Raw genomic sequence first — 15,540 nt, 5'->3', positions numbered from 1 at the left:
ATGGTGTACAAGCCATTTTAAATAACACAACCAAAACACAATACACCTTTGTGCTCAGACACTGCAGACTCTTCTCTGGAGCTTAGCCAGAGATCCAGATAATGTGCTCTCTCTGCACAAGCCTGAGGTCCAAGCTAATATCAGATGGGTATGTGGTAAGTGTTCAGAGTGGGACTCCCATGAAGCAATCTAAAATTAATCCGAGTGCTGGAAGCAGTGCAGAAGTGCATGGAGATGACTTTGAATGGTTAACAAAGGAGGCTCGCCAATTTTAAATCTGTAAACTTTTGCTTTTCATGGGTGAAGTATTTTCTCTTTAGCTGCTTAATTCAACCCAGAGATTGATGTGATCAGCCCACCACTACATTTAGAGACTTTCAAGGAAGATCAGACAGCTTATTATTCTTTTAATGGTACCGCATGTGTACACTGCAGCTAGTTTCACCATGTTAATGTTTGCATTTTGATAAAATTCTGAATGATTGACCTCAGAGTGTGTTTGTAGAAGAGTTGTGCAGTTTTCTGATCTGTCTTTGTTGTCTGAGCAGATATTACTGAGGCTTTGACTCACTGAAAGCAGCATTAACTAGGTTTATGTTGAGAACCTCAATGCTTTTTCTTCAGGAACGGGGAGTATACGCTATTGCTCCTCCCCACCCTTCACCCTTGGTCAGGCTTGAGGTTTTGAAAAGGCATTCCTCAGGTTGCCATGGCAAAGTGTGAATGACATCATTTGGGTTAGGATCTTAGCCCAGACCTCCCCTCTCTCTTTTCCATCCTTCTTCCGTCTGCTACCTCGGCGCTAGCTCCTCTCATCCTCTCAATTAAAACCTCTCTTCAACCCTTCTTCCCATCCCTTTCCACTCCTCTTCTCTCTCCTTGTAACTCCTCTCATCTCCTGCCCTTTCTCCTAAAACCTCTGCTCCCCTCCTCCTCCTGCTAAACCAGTGGGAGGGTGCCAGTCTCTGCCACTTCAAAGGCTGGAGCTGATCTGTGCTTTCATCTACCAAAGAGGGACAGGAGAGTGAGGAGATGAGGCGAGAGAAGAGAAGTGGGAGAGCACAAGAGGGAACGAAAGAAAGAAAACCAAGAAAAAGGAAAGAAAATTGTGGAGAAAGAGAGAAGGAGGAGGAGGAGGAGAGGATGGTGACAAAGGGGGAAGAAAAGGGTGACCAAGGAGAAAAGAGGGAGGCGGGGAGCACAGAATAGGAGAGGCCTCTATAGCAGGGCAACAATACACCTTCATTATTGATCTGACAGGGTGTATGTGTGATTGCAGAGAGTTTGTATATAAATGAGAATAAAGGACTCTATTTGCGTGTATTCATTGTGTGTGGATGTGTGTGTGCATGTGTGGATGTGTGTGTGTGAAAGGTTGCTAGTCTCATACATCAGAAGATCAAAAGAAGCACGGTCACTACGGTGACAAAAGCCTTGGCCCTATGAGGGGAAACACAACTGGCTGACATACTTATAAAAGACAGTTAGATGCAGAGATGCAGGTGTGCACATGAAAACATGCACTCACATACACACAAACTCCTTCATATGGTAAATATAAAAGAAGTCATTATTTTACATATATGAAAAGGCGGGTGGAGGCGACGACTGTATTTGTATTAATACTGACCCATAGAGTGAAGCATGGGACATATATACAGTAAAACATATATAAAAAACACATATATAAAAAAATATTTTATAATTAAAGATAAAAGAGGGCTGTTGGAGTTTCAAAACTGGTGTTTCTTTAAAAGAGAGAAGTGCAGATTATGTTTCCTGTCCCTGGTAACAGATGTCAAGACTTAAATATACGTTTTTAATAGTGTACATATTTCATCTCAGAGCTTTTTCTTGCCATTAAGCTACCCTGCTCTGTTACAGGCGCATGTCCTGTCAATTAACTAGACAAAGATCAGTTCTGACATGCATGGAAATAATAAGACGTGGGAATGGGCAGTATCAAAATCCAGAATCATTTGTTATTGGTATGTTTGGAGATTTGGTCTCAAAAACAAAATAGGAAAGCATGGATTACATAGCCAGATATACTGCATGCACTCACAGACTAAAGAAAGCTGATGGACTCTCTGTGTCTCACCTTTCTGTCAGGTGAGACTAAGAGCAACTTGCCATGATTGCTTATTGAGCAGAGCCCTAACAGAGGGAGTCGCTTCATCAGGGAGGAGGGAGAGTAGCTGGTGTCTTTGACAGGCTGCTGTCACGTAGGCTGAATAAAGGAGGGCAACTAAAGGTACAGTGGGGCAAAAAAGTATTTAGTCAGCCACCGATTGTGCAAGTTCCCCCACCTAAAATGATGACAGAGGTCAGTAATTTGCACCAGAGGTACACTTCAACTGTGAGAGACAGAATGTGAAAAAAAAATCCATGAATCCACATGGTAGGATTTGTAAAGAATTTATTCGTAAATCAGGGTGGAAAATAAGTATTTGGTCAATAACAAAAATACAACTCAATACTTTGTAACATAACCTTTGTTGGCAATAACAGAGGTCAAACGTTTACTATAGGTCTTTACCAGGTTTGCACACACAGTAGCTGGTATTTTGGCCCATTCCTCCATGCAGATCTTCTCGAGAGCAGTGATGTTTTGGGGCTGTCGCCGAGCAACACGGACTTTCAACTCCCGCCACAGATTTTCTATGGGGTTGAGGTCTGGAGACTGGCTAGGCCACTCCAGGACTTTCAAATGCTTCTTACGGAGCCACTCCTTTATTGCCCGGGCGGTGTGTTTTGGATCATTGTCATGTTGGAAGACCCAGCCTCGTTTCATCTTCAAAGTTCTCACTGATGGAAGGAGGTTTTGGCTCAAAATCTCACGATACATGGCCCCATTCATTCTGTCCTTAACACGGATCAGTCGTCCTGTCCCCTTGGCAGAAAAACAGCCCCATAGCATGATGTTTCCACCCCCATGCTTCACAGTAGGTATGGTGTTCTTGGGATGCAACTCAGTATTCTTCTTCCTCCAAACACGACGAGTTGAGTTTATACCAAAAAGTTCTACTTTGGTTTCATCTGACCACATGACATTCTCCCAATCCTCTGCTGTATCATCCATGTGCTCTCTGGCAAACTTCAGACGGGCCTGGACATGCACTGGCTTCAGCAGCGGAACACGTCTGGCACTGCGGCATTTGATTCCCTGCCGTTGTAGTGTGTTACTGATGGTGACCTTTGTTACTTTGGTCCCAGCTCTCTGCAGGTCATTCACCAGGTCCCCCCGTGTGGTTCTGGGATCTTTGCTCACCGTTCTCATGATCATTTTGACCCCACGGGATGAGATCTTGCGTGGAGCCCCAGATCGAGGGAGATTATCAGTGGTCTTGCATGTCTTCCATTTTCTGATGATTGCTCCCACAGTTGATTTTTTCACACCAAGCTGCTTGCCTATTGTAGATTCACTCTTCCCAGTCTGGTGCAGGTCTACAATACTTTTCCTGGTGTCCTTCGAAAGCTCTTTGGTCTTGGCCATGGCCGGAGTTTGGAGTCTGACTGTTTGAGGCTGTGGACAGGTGTCTTTTATACAGATGATGAGTTCAAACAGGTGCCATTCATACAGGTAACGAGTGGGGGACAGAAAAGCTTCTTACAGAAGACGTTACAGGTCTGTGAGAGCCAGAGATTTTCCTTGTTTGAGGTGACCAAATACTTATTTTCCACCCTGATTTACGAATAAATTCTTTACAAATCCTACCATGTGGATTCATGGATTTTTTTTTTTCACATTCTGTCTCTCACAGTTGAAGTGTACCTCTGGTGCAAATTACTGACCTCTGTCATCATTTTAAGTGGGGGAACTTTCACAATTGGTGGCTGACTAAATACTTTTTTGCCCCACTGTAGATTTGATACAATTACAATTTTTTAGGAATAAAATGATCAGATCTCATTTTATTACTCATATGGTCTAAACACTGTAAGTCACAGTTATAGACTGATATAAAACGAATCATCTTGTGCTCTTTCAAGTGTAGAAAACATGAAATAATCGCTCACTTTTTAAAACTTGGTAAACCTCAGATGTCTCCTGTAGCTCTTTATGAGACTTACACAAAAATGAGAAAACCAATCCTACAATACAGTTTCAGTTCATTAATAATTATGGGATGTATTAACTGAACCTCTCTGTTTCAGGTCCTGTCACATCATCAGTCAGTGTAAGATCAGGACTCTGACGTTTCCATTCAAAACTTGAATATCCTTCTTTTTTAACCCTTCAACTGATTTATGATTGCTGTTTGAACCATTCTCAAGTTACATGACCCAGCCCTGTCAAGCTTTTATTTATTTGTTTTCTTCTTTTACAATTTTGAATTCAGTTGGTTTCTCTACTGACCACAATGTGTCCAGTAAATAATGTAGAAAAACAGCTCCAAACCATGGTGCTTGCTCCACTGTGCTTTACAGCTGGGATGAGGTTTTGTTGTTGGTTTAAGTTTCTTGTTTTCCCTTACAAATAATTACGTTTCATTTAATTTAAAACTTTTGTCTCCTCTGCTCACATCTCTGAAGTGCTGTGAGACATCAGTGGGATTCTTTGGAAATGTGGGACGTGCCACTGAGATTATTTTTAGGCGCTGGTGTTTCCCAGTATGTTTGCTCTTTTTTTGTTGGCCGATATGGCTTTTTTCATGGCTTTTTATTGACACCAATCTTATTTGATGTTTAAGTTTCCTCCATTTGTAGTTTATCTTATTGTATAAAGATGAACATCCAGATCTTCAAAAATGCTTCTGTAGTCTTTTACAGATTTGTGTATTGCTGTAATACTTTTATCAGAAGTTCAAACCAACCAATATTTTGTTAGTGGAGCAGATTTTGAGGGGCACCTCAACAACCCATACTTACAGTCTCACCTCCTTAATTAGTGTACTTGACAGCAAATATCTTAAAACTAAGTATACTGTTATTATCTAGTAAGTAACTTTCTATCAGACAAGAACAGTGCAGAAATCATGGTAATACAAATAAGTTCACAGACATTTTCTTACAAATGTATCCCTGGAATCATCTCAGGATCCCACAGGAAGTGGGGGAATCCTGATTCGGGTAGCAGCTGATGCCTTTGTGTTATATCAAATTACTGGGATGGATAATGAGCTGATCCTCTAAAAGACACACACAAACAGCAGAAACATGCACCTGTTGGATGTGGTCATATCGTGCAGTAGACTCATTAGCTCCGCCCCCTCAGGACATTCGCTCCAATCTGACCTGTCCGTAGCCTGAACCTGAAAAAAGTGAGCGACACAGGTTGAATAAATGTTCACCCCAGCCTGCATGTATAAGAGCAGAGAGTTACTTTACAGGACACGCTGTTGGAACAGTTTAATAAGAAGTGATGACTTCTTTACTTATGGTCCTTACTAAGTTTGTGGTGAAATGTGCACATCACTCAAAGCCGAGAAAACGTGAACTTTAACCTTTAGTCAGTTCTGGCACAGCTCTCTGTTTAACCCTTGTGACCTTAAAAGAATACTTAATATAATGTTTCTTTTTGTGGTCTGTTTGACTAATTACACGCACACACACACACACATACACACATATATATATACATATATACACATATATATATACATATATATATATATATACACACACATATATATACACACACATATATATATACATACATACATACATACATGTATATATATGTATATATACATATATACATATATATATATACATATGTATATATATATGTATATATATAGCAGCTGGATAGCGTAGTGGTTAGACTACACGCCTTTGGAACACAGGATCGATTCCTGCCTGTATCCAGTAAGGGTCCTAAGGCTAGACCCCCTATGGTAAGCAAGCCTACCGCAGACATGAGCGAGACAGATAAATATGAAGGCATGCCCGGATCAACAAGGTCCGCGTCAGGTGTTGAGGAACCAGGGCACCCTGACGAAAAGTGGGCTACTGGAACAAGAAGGCATCGGTGGGCAAGAGACGAAAACAGGGCGTTGTTGGAATGCTACTACGCAAGTAACCCCGGCGGAAGGGGCTACATGAATAGGATGAGGGACCTATGGATTCTTCGATACCCAACATCCACAATGACGGCGAAACAACTAGTAGCTCAGTGTTCCAACATTCGAAAGAAGGGACTGCTCTCACAGCTAGAGATTGACGAGGTACAACACAAATGCTACGGCAAGGAGGAGTCAGGACGCCAGGTCAGGGGGGAGATATCATCACCCCCACCCGAGATTGGGTACATAGCCCCAATAGGATAGGAGAAGGATCGTTGAGTGCGAGAGGAACTGACCTGAAAAATAGGATCATGGCCAAGCTTGAAACCTGGATCCCCCATAGCCGGTTACCAAGATTACGTGAAGTACCCTCAGAAGGTCTGCTAGATGATGTTAATGCAGCACTACGGACAATACCTACAACCACGATTACCGACACTAACAAGCTGATCTACAATACGGCAGCAGTGATCAGTGAGATGCTTGGCTACAAGTTGAACAGCCACAAGGGGCAGTACCCTCCATGGAGAAGGAGGCTAGAGGGCAAGATCAAAGTAGCACGGAGGGAGGTTAGCCAACTAACGGAGGTGCAGAAAGGTGCGACAAAGAAGGTGCATAAGAAATACAGCAAGCTGTGCATACCTGAGGCCTTGGAAACTGCCAAGCAAAGACTCACAGCCTTGGCCAGCCGCTTGAGGAGGTACACCAGAGAGATAGAAGGCAGGAGAATAAACCAGCTGTTCTCCACAGAACCAGCAAAGGTGTACTCTCAGTGGCAAGGGAACAATAATAATAAGAGAACAGCACCACCAAGGCTGGAGACGGAGCAATACTGGAAGAGCATATGGGAGAAGGACGCAACCCATAACGGCAATGACTCAGTGGCTCTGAGGGCAGACCACAGCGACCTCCCTGAACAGGGTCCAGTAACCATCACAGTGGCAGATATCCAAGAAAGGGTCTCCAGTATGAAGAGTTGGACAGCACCAGGACCCGACATGGTTCTCGCCTACTGGCTAAAGAAGCTGACTGCACTCCACGAGCGTCTGGCAGCACAAATGAACCAGCTGCTAGTTAACGAGAGACACCCGGAATGGCTAACCGAAGGTCGGATGGTCCTGATCCCCAAGGACCCCAAGAAGGGACCGGTCCCCTCCAACTACCAACCAATAACCTGCCTCAGTACTACATGGAAGCTCCTGTCAGGCATCATGTCAGCTAAGATGAACAGGCACATGGGTCAATACATGAGCGAGACACAGAAAGGAATTGGCAAGAATACCAGAGGCGCAAAACACCAGCTACTGGTAGACAGAACAGTCAGCCGAGACTGCAAGACCAGACTGACCAACCTGTGCACTGCCTGGATTGATTACAAGAAGGCCTATGACTCAATGCCCCACAGCTGGATACTGGAATGCCTAGAATTGTACAAGATCAATGGGACCCTAAGAGCCTTCATCAGGAACTCAATGGGGACATGGGGATGTGGCGTACAACACTAGAGGCCAACTCCAAGCCCATAGCACAAGTCACCAAGGAGATGCTCTGTCCCCACTGCTGTTCTGCATAGGCCTGAACCCCCTCAGTGAGATCATTAACAAGACTGGCTACGGATACCGACTACGGAACGGAGCAGTTGTCAGCCACCTCCTGTACATGGATGACATCAAGCTGTATGCCAAGAGTGAGTGAACGAGACATCGATTCACTGATCCACACTACCAGGCTATACAGCAATGACATTGGAATGTCGTTCGGACTGGAGAAGTGTAGTCGGATGGTAACAAAGAGAGGGAAGGTAGTCAGAACTGAGGGGATTGAACTACCAGATGACAACATTGCAGACATAGAGGACAGTTACAAGTACCTGGGGATCCCGCAGGCGAATGGGAACCATGAAGAGGCCGCTAGAAAAGCTGCAACCACAAAGTACCTGCAGAGGGTCAGGCAAGTCCTGAGGAGTCAGCTGAATGGTAAGAACAAGATCTGGGCCATCAACACGTACGCCCTGCCCGTGATCAGGTACCCTGCTGGGGTAATAGGCTGGCCAAAGGAGGAGATAGAAGCCACTGACATAAAGACAAGAAAGCTCCTTACCATGCATGGAGGGTTTCACCCCAAGTCCAGCACCCTGAGGCTGTACGCTAAGCGGAAGGAAGGGGGCCGGGGACTGGTGAGTGTCAGCACCACAGTCCAGGATGAGACAACGAACATCCAAGAATACATTGGGAAGATGGCCCCAACTGACCGAGTGCTCAGTGAATACCTCAGGCAGCAGAAACCCAAGAAAGAGAAGGGAGACGAGGAACCATCATGGAAGGACAGGCCCCTGCACGGTATGTACCACCGGCAGATAGAGGAGGTGGCTGATATCCAGAAATCCTACCAGTGGCTGGACAAAGCTGGACTGAAAGACAGCACAGAGGCACTAATCATGGCAGCACAAGAACAAGCTCTGAGTACAAGATCCATAGAGGCTGGGGTCTATCACACCAGGCAAGACCCCAGGTGCAGGCTGTGTAAAGATGCCCCAGAGACAATCCAGCACATAACAGCAGGGTGCAAGATGCTAGCAGGCAAGGCATACATGGAACGCCATAACCAAGTGGCCGGCATAGTGTACAGGAACATCTGTGCCGAGTATAACCTGGAAGTCCCGAGGTCAAAATGGGAGATGCCCCCAAGGGTGGTGGAGAATGACCGAGCTAAGATCCTGTGGGACTTCCAGATACAGACGGACAAAATGGTGGTGGCTAACCAACCGGTCATAGTGGTGGTAGACAAACAGAAGAAGATGGCCGTAGTGATCGATGTAGCGGTTCCGAATGACAGCAATATCAGGAAGAAGGAACATGAGAAGCTGGAGAAATACCAAGGGCTCAGAGAAGAGCTCGAGAGGATGTGGAGGGTGAAGGTAACGGTGGTCCCCGTGGTAATCGGAGCACTAGGTGCGGTGACTCCCAAGCTAGGCGAGTGGCTCCAGCAGATCCCGGGAATAACATCGGAGATCTCTGTCTAGAAGAGCGCAGTCCTGGGAACAGCTAAGATACTGCGCAGGACCCTCAAGCTCCCAGGCCTCTGGTAGAGGACCTGAGCTTGAAGGATAAACCACCCGCAGGGGCGTGCTGGGTGTTTTTTATATATACATACATATATATGCCTTTGCTCCAAAGCATCCAACTCCTTGAGATGAACTTCATTTTCCTCAAGGCTGTAATTGAAGTGACATTAAAGAATGAATGTTCTTTGGATCATTGGAAATTTCATCATTGCATTTTGTTTTAATGTCCTATTGTAAGGTTTCTATGAACTTCAATGATTTAAGAAGAGTGGGTTCGTTTAAGTCCACACATGCATATGAATGTATGGATGACGCCAGGAATAGTATCTATGCTTAGAGCTGAAGCTGGTGGGATCCTAATGGATCACAGAAACAAATAAGTGACTTGATTTGTCTAAAGCCATATTTAAAACAGAACTGTGGCTGCATTCTTCATAGGACCACTCTTCTTATTGGTATTAATATTACTCATAATTCTACTGATGTATAAATCTATTTAATTATTCTGCTACAGTACATTAAACTAGGTTAAAGCATCAGCTTACAAGCATTTCTCTTTTTCCCCCTCACTGAATTCTCAGACTACATTATTTATCTCTGCTCTTTGTCTTTCCTCTGTTTTTACTCCTGTCCTGACATGTCTCTTCACACCATGTCTAGGCTCCTCACCCTCCCAGGAACACCTGGACCCCAGGCTTGTGTGAGGGTGTGTTCACTGATCACACAGAATAGTTCTCGCCGTTTTAACACAAAGCTAGGTTAAGGTCTGATTTCATACTGCTGAAAAAGTTTGTGTTACAAAAACGGTATTGTAAGAATAAAAAATGCCTCGGCGTATGTCTCTTCAGATGTTTAATGTGTGAGTGCATATGTGCCTGTCTATTTGTTGGATGCGTTTTCTCTGATCTCCAGTGACATCATCACCTGTGTCTCTGTGGCGGCACAGCATGCTCGTTGCTAAGAAACGGGGTTAGGAGGAGACAAAGAGGGGGCTGCGGTGGGGCACATGATGCTAGAAACTGGACAGTCTGACAGGAATATGGAGACAGGAGGGAACTCCCTCTAATGTCAACTGTTTCTATGTTTCTTCTCTTTTTCTCTTTTGAAAAACAGAAGAAAAAAATTCAACTTCTCATGGTAAAGTTACTTCTTCAACAGGAAGTTGTCTTTCTGAATATTAACAAAAAGGATCCCAACAAATTCTTTCTTCTGAGAGGCATTAGCAGGTGGGGGGATTGACTGAATTTTTTATCTGGAGGAAGCTTGAAGTGAAAAGCTGTAAGTGAAACTGTGAATTGCACTTCATGTTTTCACAAACACATAGTTTTGAATTTCCCATCATGATTAGGGGCTATTTATGTGTGCATGGAAACCACACGTAAACATACCTACTTACCAAACCTTCATCCTTGCTTTCCAGATGCCCCCACCCCCCACCTCCTTATCCTCCATGTGTCTCCATCTCTAGCCAACCAACCCTAACTCAATAATACTGATCTTAAAGTGATTTGAGAGGCGTTCAAGGCAGACAGCAGAGGACAGGCAGACGTGTGGCCTTTCAGAAAGACAGCAGGGCTGTCTCAACAGTCAGTTCAAACAAGGAAAAACGTACCTGAGATCAGACAGAGGAAGAAAGAGAGACATGCACAGATATAGACACTGCTGTGATCTGTATGTGTGTGCGTTTGAGTAAGAGTCTAGTGAGGAATGATTTTTTTGTTTTACAGTTATTTTAAATACTCAGGTCTAAAAATGCAGAGCTTCTAACCTAAAAAAATCTCGAGAATTATCTTGGAGTCAAAAGCAAGGCTTGAAACATAACTCACAAAACTTTTCCCATCTGCTTAGTAATTCTCTGACACTGATGACAGGGGAAATTATCTTGATGAAATCAATCCTAAAGGTAAAGGAAATCCCACAAAGTTTTCCCACTGAAAATAGGTCATGATGAAATCATCAGCTTCCAAGGAAATTCTAATGGGTGTCGAACTAAGCTGGAAACAAACAGGGACTAAAAGATAAATAAAGGTTCATGTTTTTGGCTTGAGCACCGTAAAAGGTTACAATAATTGGACATAATGTGCTTTGACATTTTTGAGACTGTGTGCTGAGACATTTCAGCCTCTGGAGGTGAGAGAGGACAAAGCTTCAGGACACAAGTGAAAAAACAGGACAATGTCAACCACGGCTTACATATCCATATGCAAATATCCAAATATCAGATCAGTGAACGTTATAGCTGCTGAAAAAGTTAAATTACAGTTAAGTTGATTAAAAGAGGTTTTGTGTGAACTGAGTTTGTTAAAGATATTTTTCATATCAGGGACTGAACATGATAAACTGAGAGGCCAGAGGAAGACCAATAACTCTGAGAAATTATATTATTTTAAAAAAGATAATAAATGCCTATTATTTTCAAAAACGTATTGTTTTAAATCTAATTAGCATTTTGTTTTTCTGTAGGTCTTTGCAAGTTGTTACTCAAATATGAAAGACAGACAAGTTGAAAATTGTAGTAAATCCAACATGATACATTCTTCATTTCCTCTCCCTTGTAGTTTCCAAGCTATTAGCAGGATCTTTGATAGAGATTATCAGAGCCCTGAAATCAATGAAAAATAATTAAAAAGCTTTTTTCTGAAGGGCAGACACTTGTCTGAGGGTGTAAATGTGTGTTTGAAAGAGAATATGAGTCTTCTGTATAAAAGCATGTTGTGGGTGATGGATATGTTTTGATACATTTGAACTAACTGTCTATGATACATACAGTGCTTAACAGATTAATTAGACCACGTCCCAATGTAAGGTTTATGCTACAGCTGCTCTAAATGAACAGTAAGGATAATTACCAGTATCATGTTTTATGTTTTTGTAATGGTTAATCCACCAGTATGTCTACACTCTTTAATCAAAATGATATTTCTAATTTTAAAATATAATTATATGTATATTATAAATATGAATTGTTTTTAATTTACAGTTTTACAAATTAGAAAAACAATAATTAATCATATTATTATATTTTGATTAAAATGCCAAACAACAATTATTTACTTGGATACCTGAACAGAAAAATTAGTTTTAGTTGTTTAATGTCATGCTTTAATTTCTGACTGTTCAGAGAAGTCCAATGTACTGGCTCGATATTAGGTATAAAAATGCAGATCCAGTTCAGTTAACTCAGTAATTTTTAATCAAGTTTTTCACAGATTTCTTCTTTTGTGACAGGTGGTCTAATAATTTTGTTAAGCACTCTATAAAGAGAGAATGAGAGAGCGAGAGCGAGCGAGAGATAGCGAGCAAGAGAGAGGGAGAACTAGAACAAGCACTCAGAGAGAGAGAGCCAAACCTTTAAAAATGAAATCTTTTAAATTAACTGTTGTAATGAGTGAAATGACCAAATGCATGCAGAGGCTTTTTCTAAGCAAATAAATGAGTTCTGCTGCTCACTCCGTGCGGGATGCTGCTTGGTGACTCATCCACTAGCTACATATTCTCATTTGCTACATAGTTGAAAGTAACTGCTGTGATGTGTGTTTGTTGCCCAGGGTGGTGATCAGGACAGAGAAGACACACACAGATGTTACTTTGTTGACTAGCACGGGGAGTAATAAGGGAGTTTTCACATGAGGACAAATGTGGTGTGACAGACAGACAGAAAGAGGAAGAGATACGTCTAAGAGCTCGTGTGTGACAGTTTGTGTGTGTGGGTGGTTCAGGTGGCTAGAAATAATTAGTAAGAGGAATCAAAAATATACGAGTACACGCAAACACTGCCTCTCTCTCTCTCTCACACACACACACACACACACACACACACACACACACACACACGGTAGCTTCCAGGCACAGCCTTCAGTCAGATCATGTGATCTCAGGGTGACAGCTGACCTTGTATCCCACATGCAGAATCTCATGACCCTGCGGCCAAGCCAAAACATTACAAATGCATTTTACATAATTCATAGGGGTCTGCTGAACAATCAGCTATTTTTTCTAACTTCATGTTGATTTCCTAAAATGCATTTTTACTGGACCGACTCACCAACCCTGCCTCTTTTTTTTAGCAGTAATCTCTAAAAAGATATGTATTCAGTAAATTAAATTAAATTCAGTGGGTTACATTCAGAGACCAGATTGATTAAATGGTAAATGGCCTGCATTTGTATAGCGCTTTTCTAGTCCATAGGACCCCAAAGCGCTTTACACTACATTCAGTCATTCACCCATTCACACACACATTCACACACTGGCAATGGCAAGCTACATTGTAGCCACAGCTGCCCTGGGGCGCACTAAAAATCCAATATCAACACACTTAACTTATTCTTAAGTATGGTTAAGTTTCGACAACTAGAACAACGCAATTAATGTCCAAATAACGCTGACATCATGGTTTAAAAATAACGATGGCAGTCAGTGATAGCCCTCAGCCTCCTAGTAGATACACCTAAGGTGTCAATTTGAAACTCCTACGTTGTTTCACATTCAGAAGATTTTCAGAACACTTGACCTCTGACCCCTGACCTCGAGTTCAAAGTCACTGAGATTCCAACTTGTCAGAGATTTTTAGTAGATGCACTTATGGTATCAATCTGAAAGTGCGCCATTACTTCGTTCTCAAGTTATTGCATTCACAAACTTGGGTGTCCACACCGTCCACCCACCTGGCAGGGTGAAGACAATAGGTGAGGTTGAACTGAGAAAGTAATCAAACCCGGGTTGCGGCTATGTCACATGAACCGTAAACTACTTGGCCACGAGGGCTGGCACTGGGCTTAAATCTTTTAACACAAAAACATTCAATGTGAACTCATTTGCTAGCAAAGCATGTAAGATGTCTACCAAATATCTAACTACTGCACAACTAACTGCCTTAGTCAGACAATATTTTACTGGCAGTTTAGTTAACATTTTAACAAGGTTTTAAATTCAAATGAATCAGTAGGTGGGCCAACATTTTCACTCAATTCACAGCATGTTCCTATTAATATTAAATTGTTTTAGACACATGAAATGTTGCTATTGTTTGTCAGGGTTAAGAAACTGTCGCCTTGTTAAATCCTGAATGCCAGCCGCAGCTGCTCAGTCCTTCCCACTGCTACCAGATTAAAATAATGTTTCTGTTTTGTCTGGGGAGCCTTAGCCTTACTAAATTTCAATGTGTTTTACTGCAGTACACTGTACTACAGGCTAGCTTTGGTCTGTAGTACAAATCATTCTGACTGTGAGACAAAATTGGACAGATACTTGAACAGAGTGAGAGGCAGATAGAAAACCAAAATTTTTTCCCTCTCTGCCTTGCTCTCTCTGTCAGTCTCGTTTGGGTGAAAGTACACGTTTTTTTCAGAACAGCAGCACAGTTGAACTGACTCTTGTGTTTGTATAATTTATACACATATAGGTATGTGTCTATAATTCCAATATGTTAAATCTGCAGGGCGCTCAAATTACCAATATAGAACCAAGGTTCAACACAAATGGAACACAAAATATACGTCCAAAAAAATGTTCATGAGCTCTGATGAGCGTGTGTATGTGAAAATGTCAGTGTGTTCAGTTAAGCTTTTCAGATTGTCCGTCTGTGTGGATGTTTACTTACTAGTCGTTTAATAATTTTAAGAGCTGTACGTTGTGTTCGGGGCGTCTCAGTGTGCATGCGAGTGCGCAGCACATGCGAGAAGCTTCGTAAGCAGGAAGGCGACAGGCAGTCAGGACCCTCTCCACAGTAAAGTTGGACCAGCAGTGACAGACAATGAACAGACTCCTCCCAGATTTCCTGGTTCTCAGCAGACAGCTGCATGGACAGATAATCAGTGAATACATGCAGAGATTAAAGTATAAGAGAACATGTTTCTATTTTGGATACTCAGGTTCTGCATCAAGTTTTTTACTATGTGTACTGGATCTTAAAATCTGTAGAATCAGTAATGGCACCCAGGTACCTTTTGAATCCAAGTAAAATTGGCAGTCAACAAAACATAAAAGTATCCTGTCTACAGCCTCTAATTAGGAATAAAGCTGTCCTTCCAGGTATTGGCATTAGTATATTTGATGATTGGCGTTCTAAAAATATAAGATTTATTTGCGATCTGTTTGAAAGGGGTAGTTTTATGGCCTTTAATCAAATTCAAATTAAATATAATTTACCACAGAAACACTTCTTTGGGTTCCTGCAAGTAAGGCATTTTGTAAATTCCCTTAAATTTCCAGCCAATCAACCTGTTTTGAATCCTATTGAAAGCTTTCTTCTTAAATTTAATGAGGAAATAATCACAAAAAAGAAATTTATCGCTCTTTGTTATGGGAAATTATTGTCTTTGAATTTTGTAACCACTGATAAGGCCAGGGTTTGGTGGGAAACCGACCTCGAAGTTCAGCTTAGTGCAGAAGCATGGTCCAAAACTTTTAGATCTGCCAAGAAATTGTTTTCCTGTAACAGACTCCAGGAAAGCCATTACAGAATAT

The 15,540-nt window shown here is 42.2% G+C and overlaps 1 protein-coding gene across 3 annotated transcripts in view; it reads right to left on the bottom strand.

Moving 5' to 3' along the window:
• ulk4 (unc-51 like kinase 4) overlaps nucleotides 1-15,540 on the bottom strand; it is a 103,611-nt gene that overhangs the window by 4,847 nt on the left and 83,224 nt on the right. For 2 of the 3 annotated variants that reach the window (XM_085290998.1, XM_085290996.1), the window contains 2 exons: nucleotides 14,675-14,869; nucleotides 5,167-5,255 (listed from right to left, as the gene is read on the bottom strand). In XM_085290998.1, the coding sequence (XP_085147124.1) occupies nucleotides 5,167-5,255; nucleotides 14,675-14,869 (284 nt within the window). The remainder of the gene's footprint in view (nucleotides 1-5,166; nucleotides 5,256-14,674; nucleotides 14,870-15,540) is intronic. The other variant, XM_085290997.1, reaches the window with a different exon arrangement.

This window comes from Mchenga conophoros, linkage group LG11, assembly GCF_057382185.1.
Source record: "Mchenga conophoros isolate Kocher_MC1m ecotype Shallow Benthic linkage group LG11, M_conophoros_male_GT1.1, whole genome shotgun sequence".
Lineage (NCBI taxonomy): Eukaryota > Metazoa > Chordata > Actinopteri > Cichliformes > Cichlidae > Mchenga > Mchenga conophoros.
The sequence above is the reverse complement of the archived record's forward strand: the minus strand, read 5'-3'. Positions and strand labels throughout refer to the sequence as shown.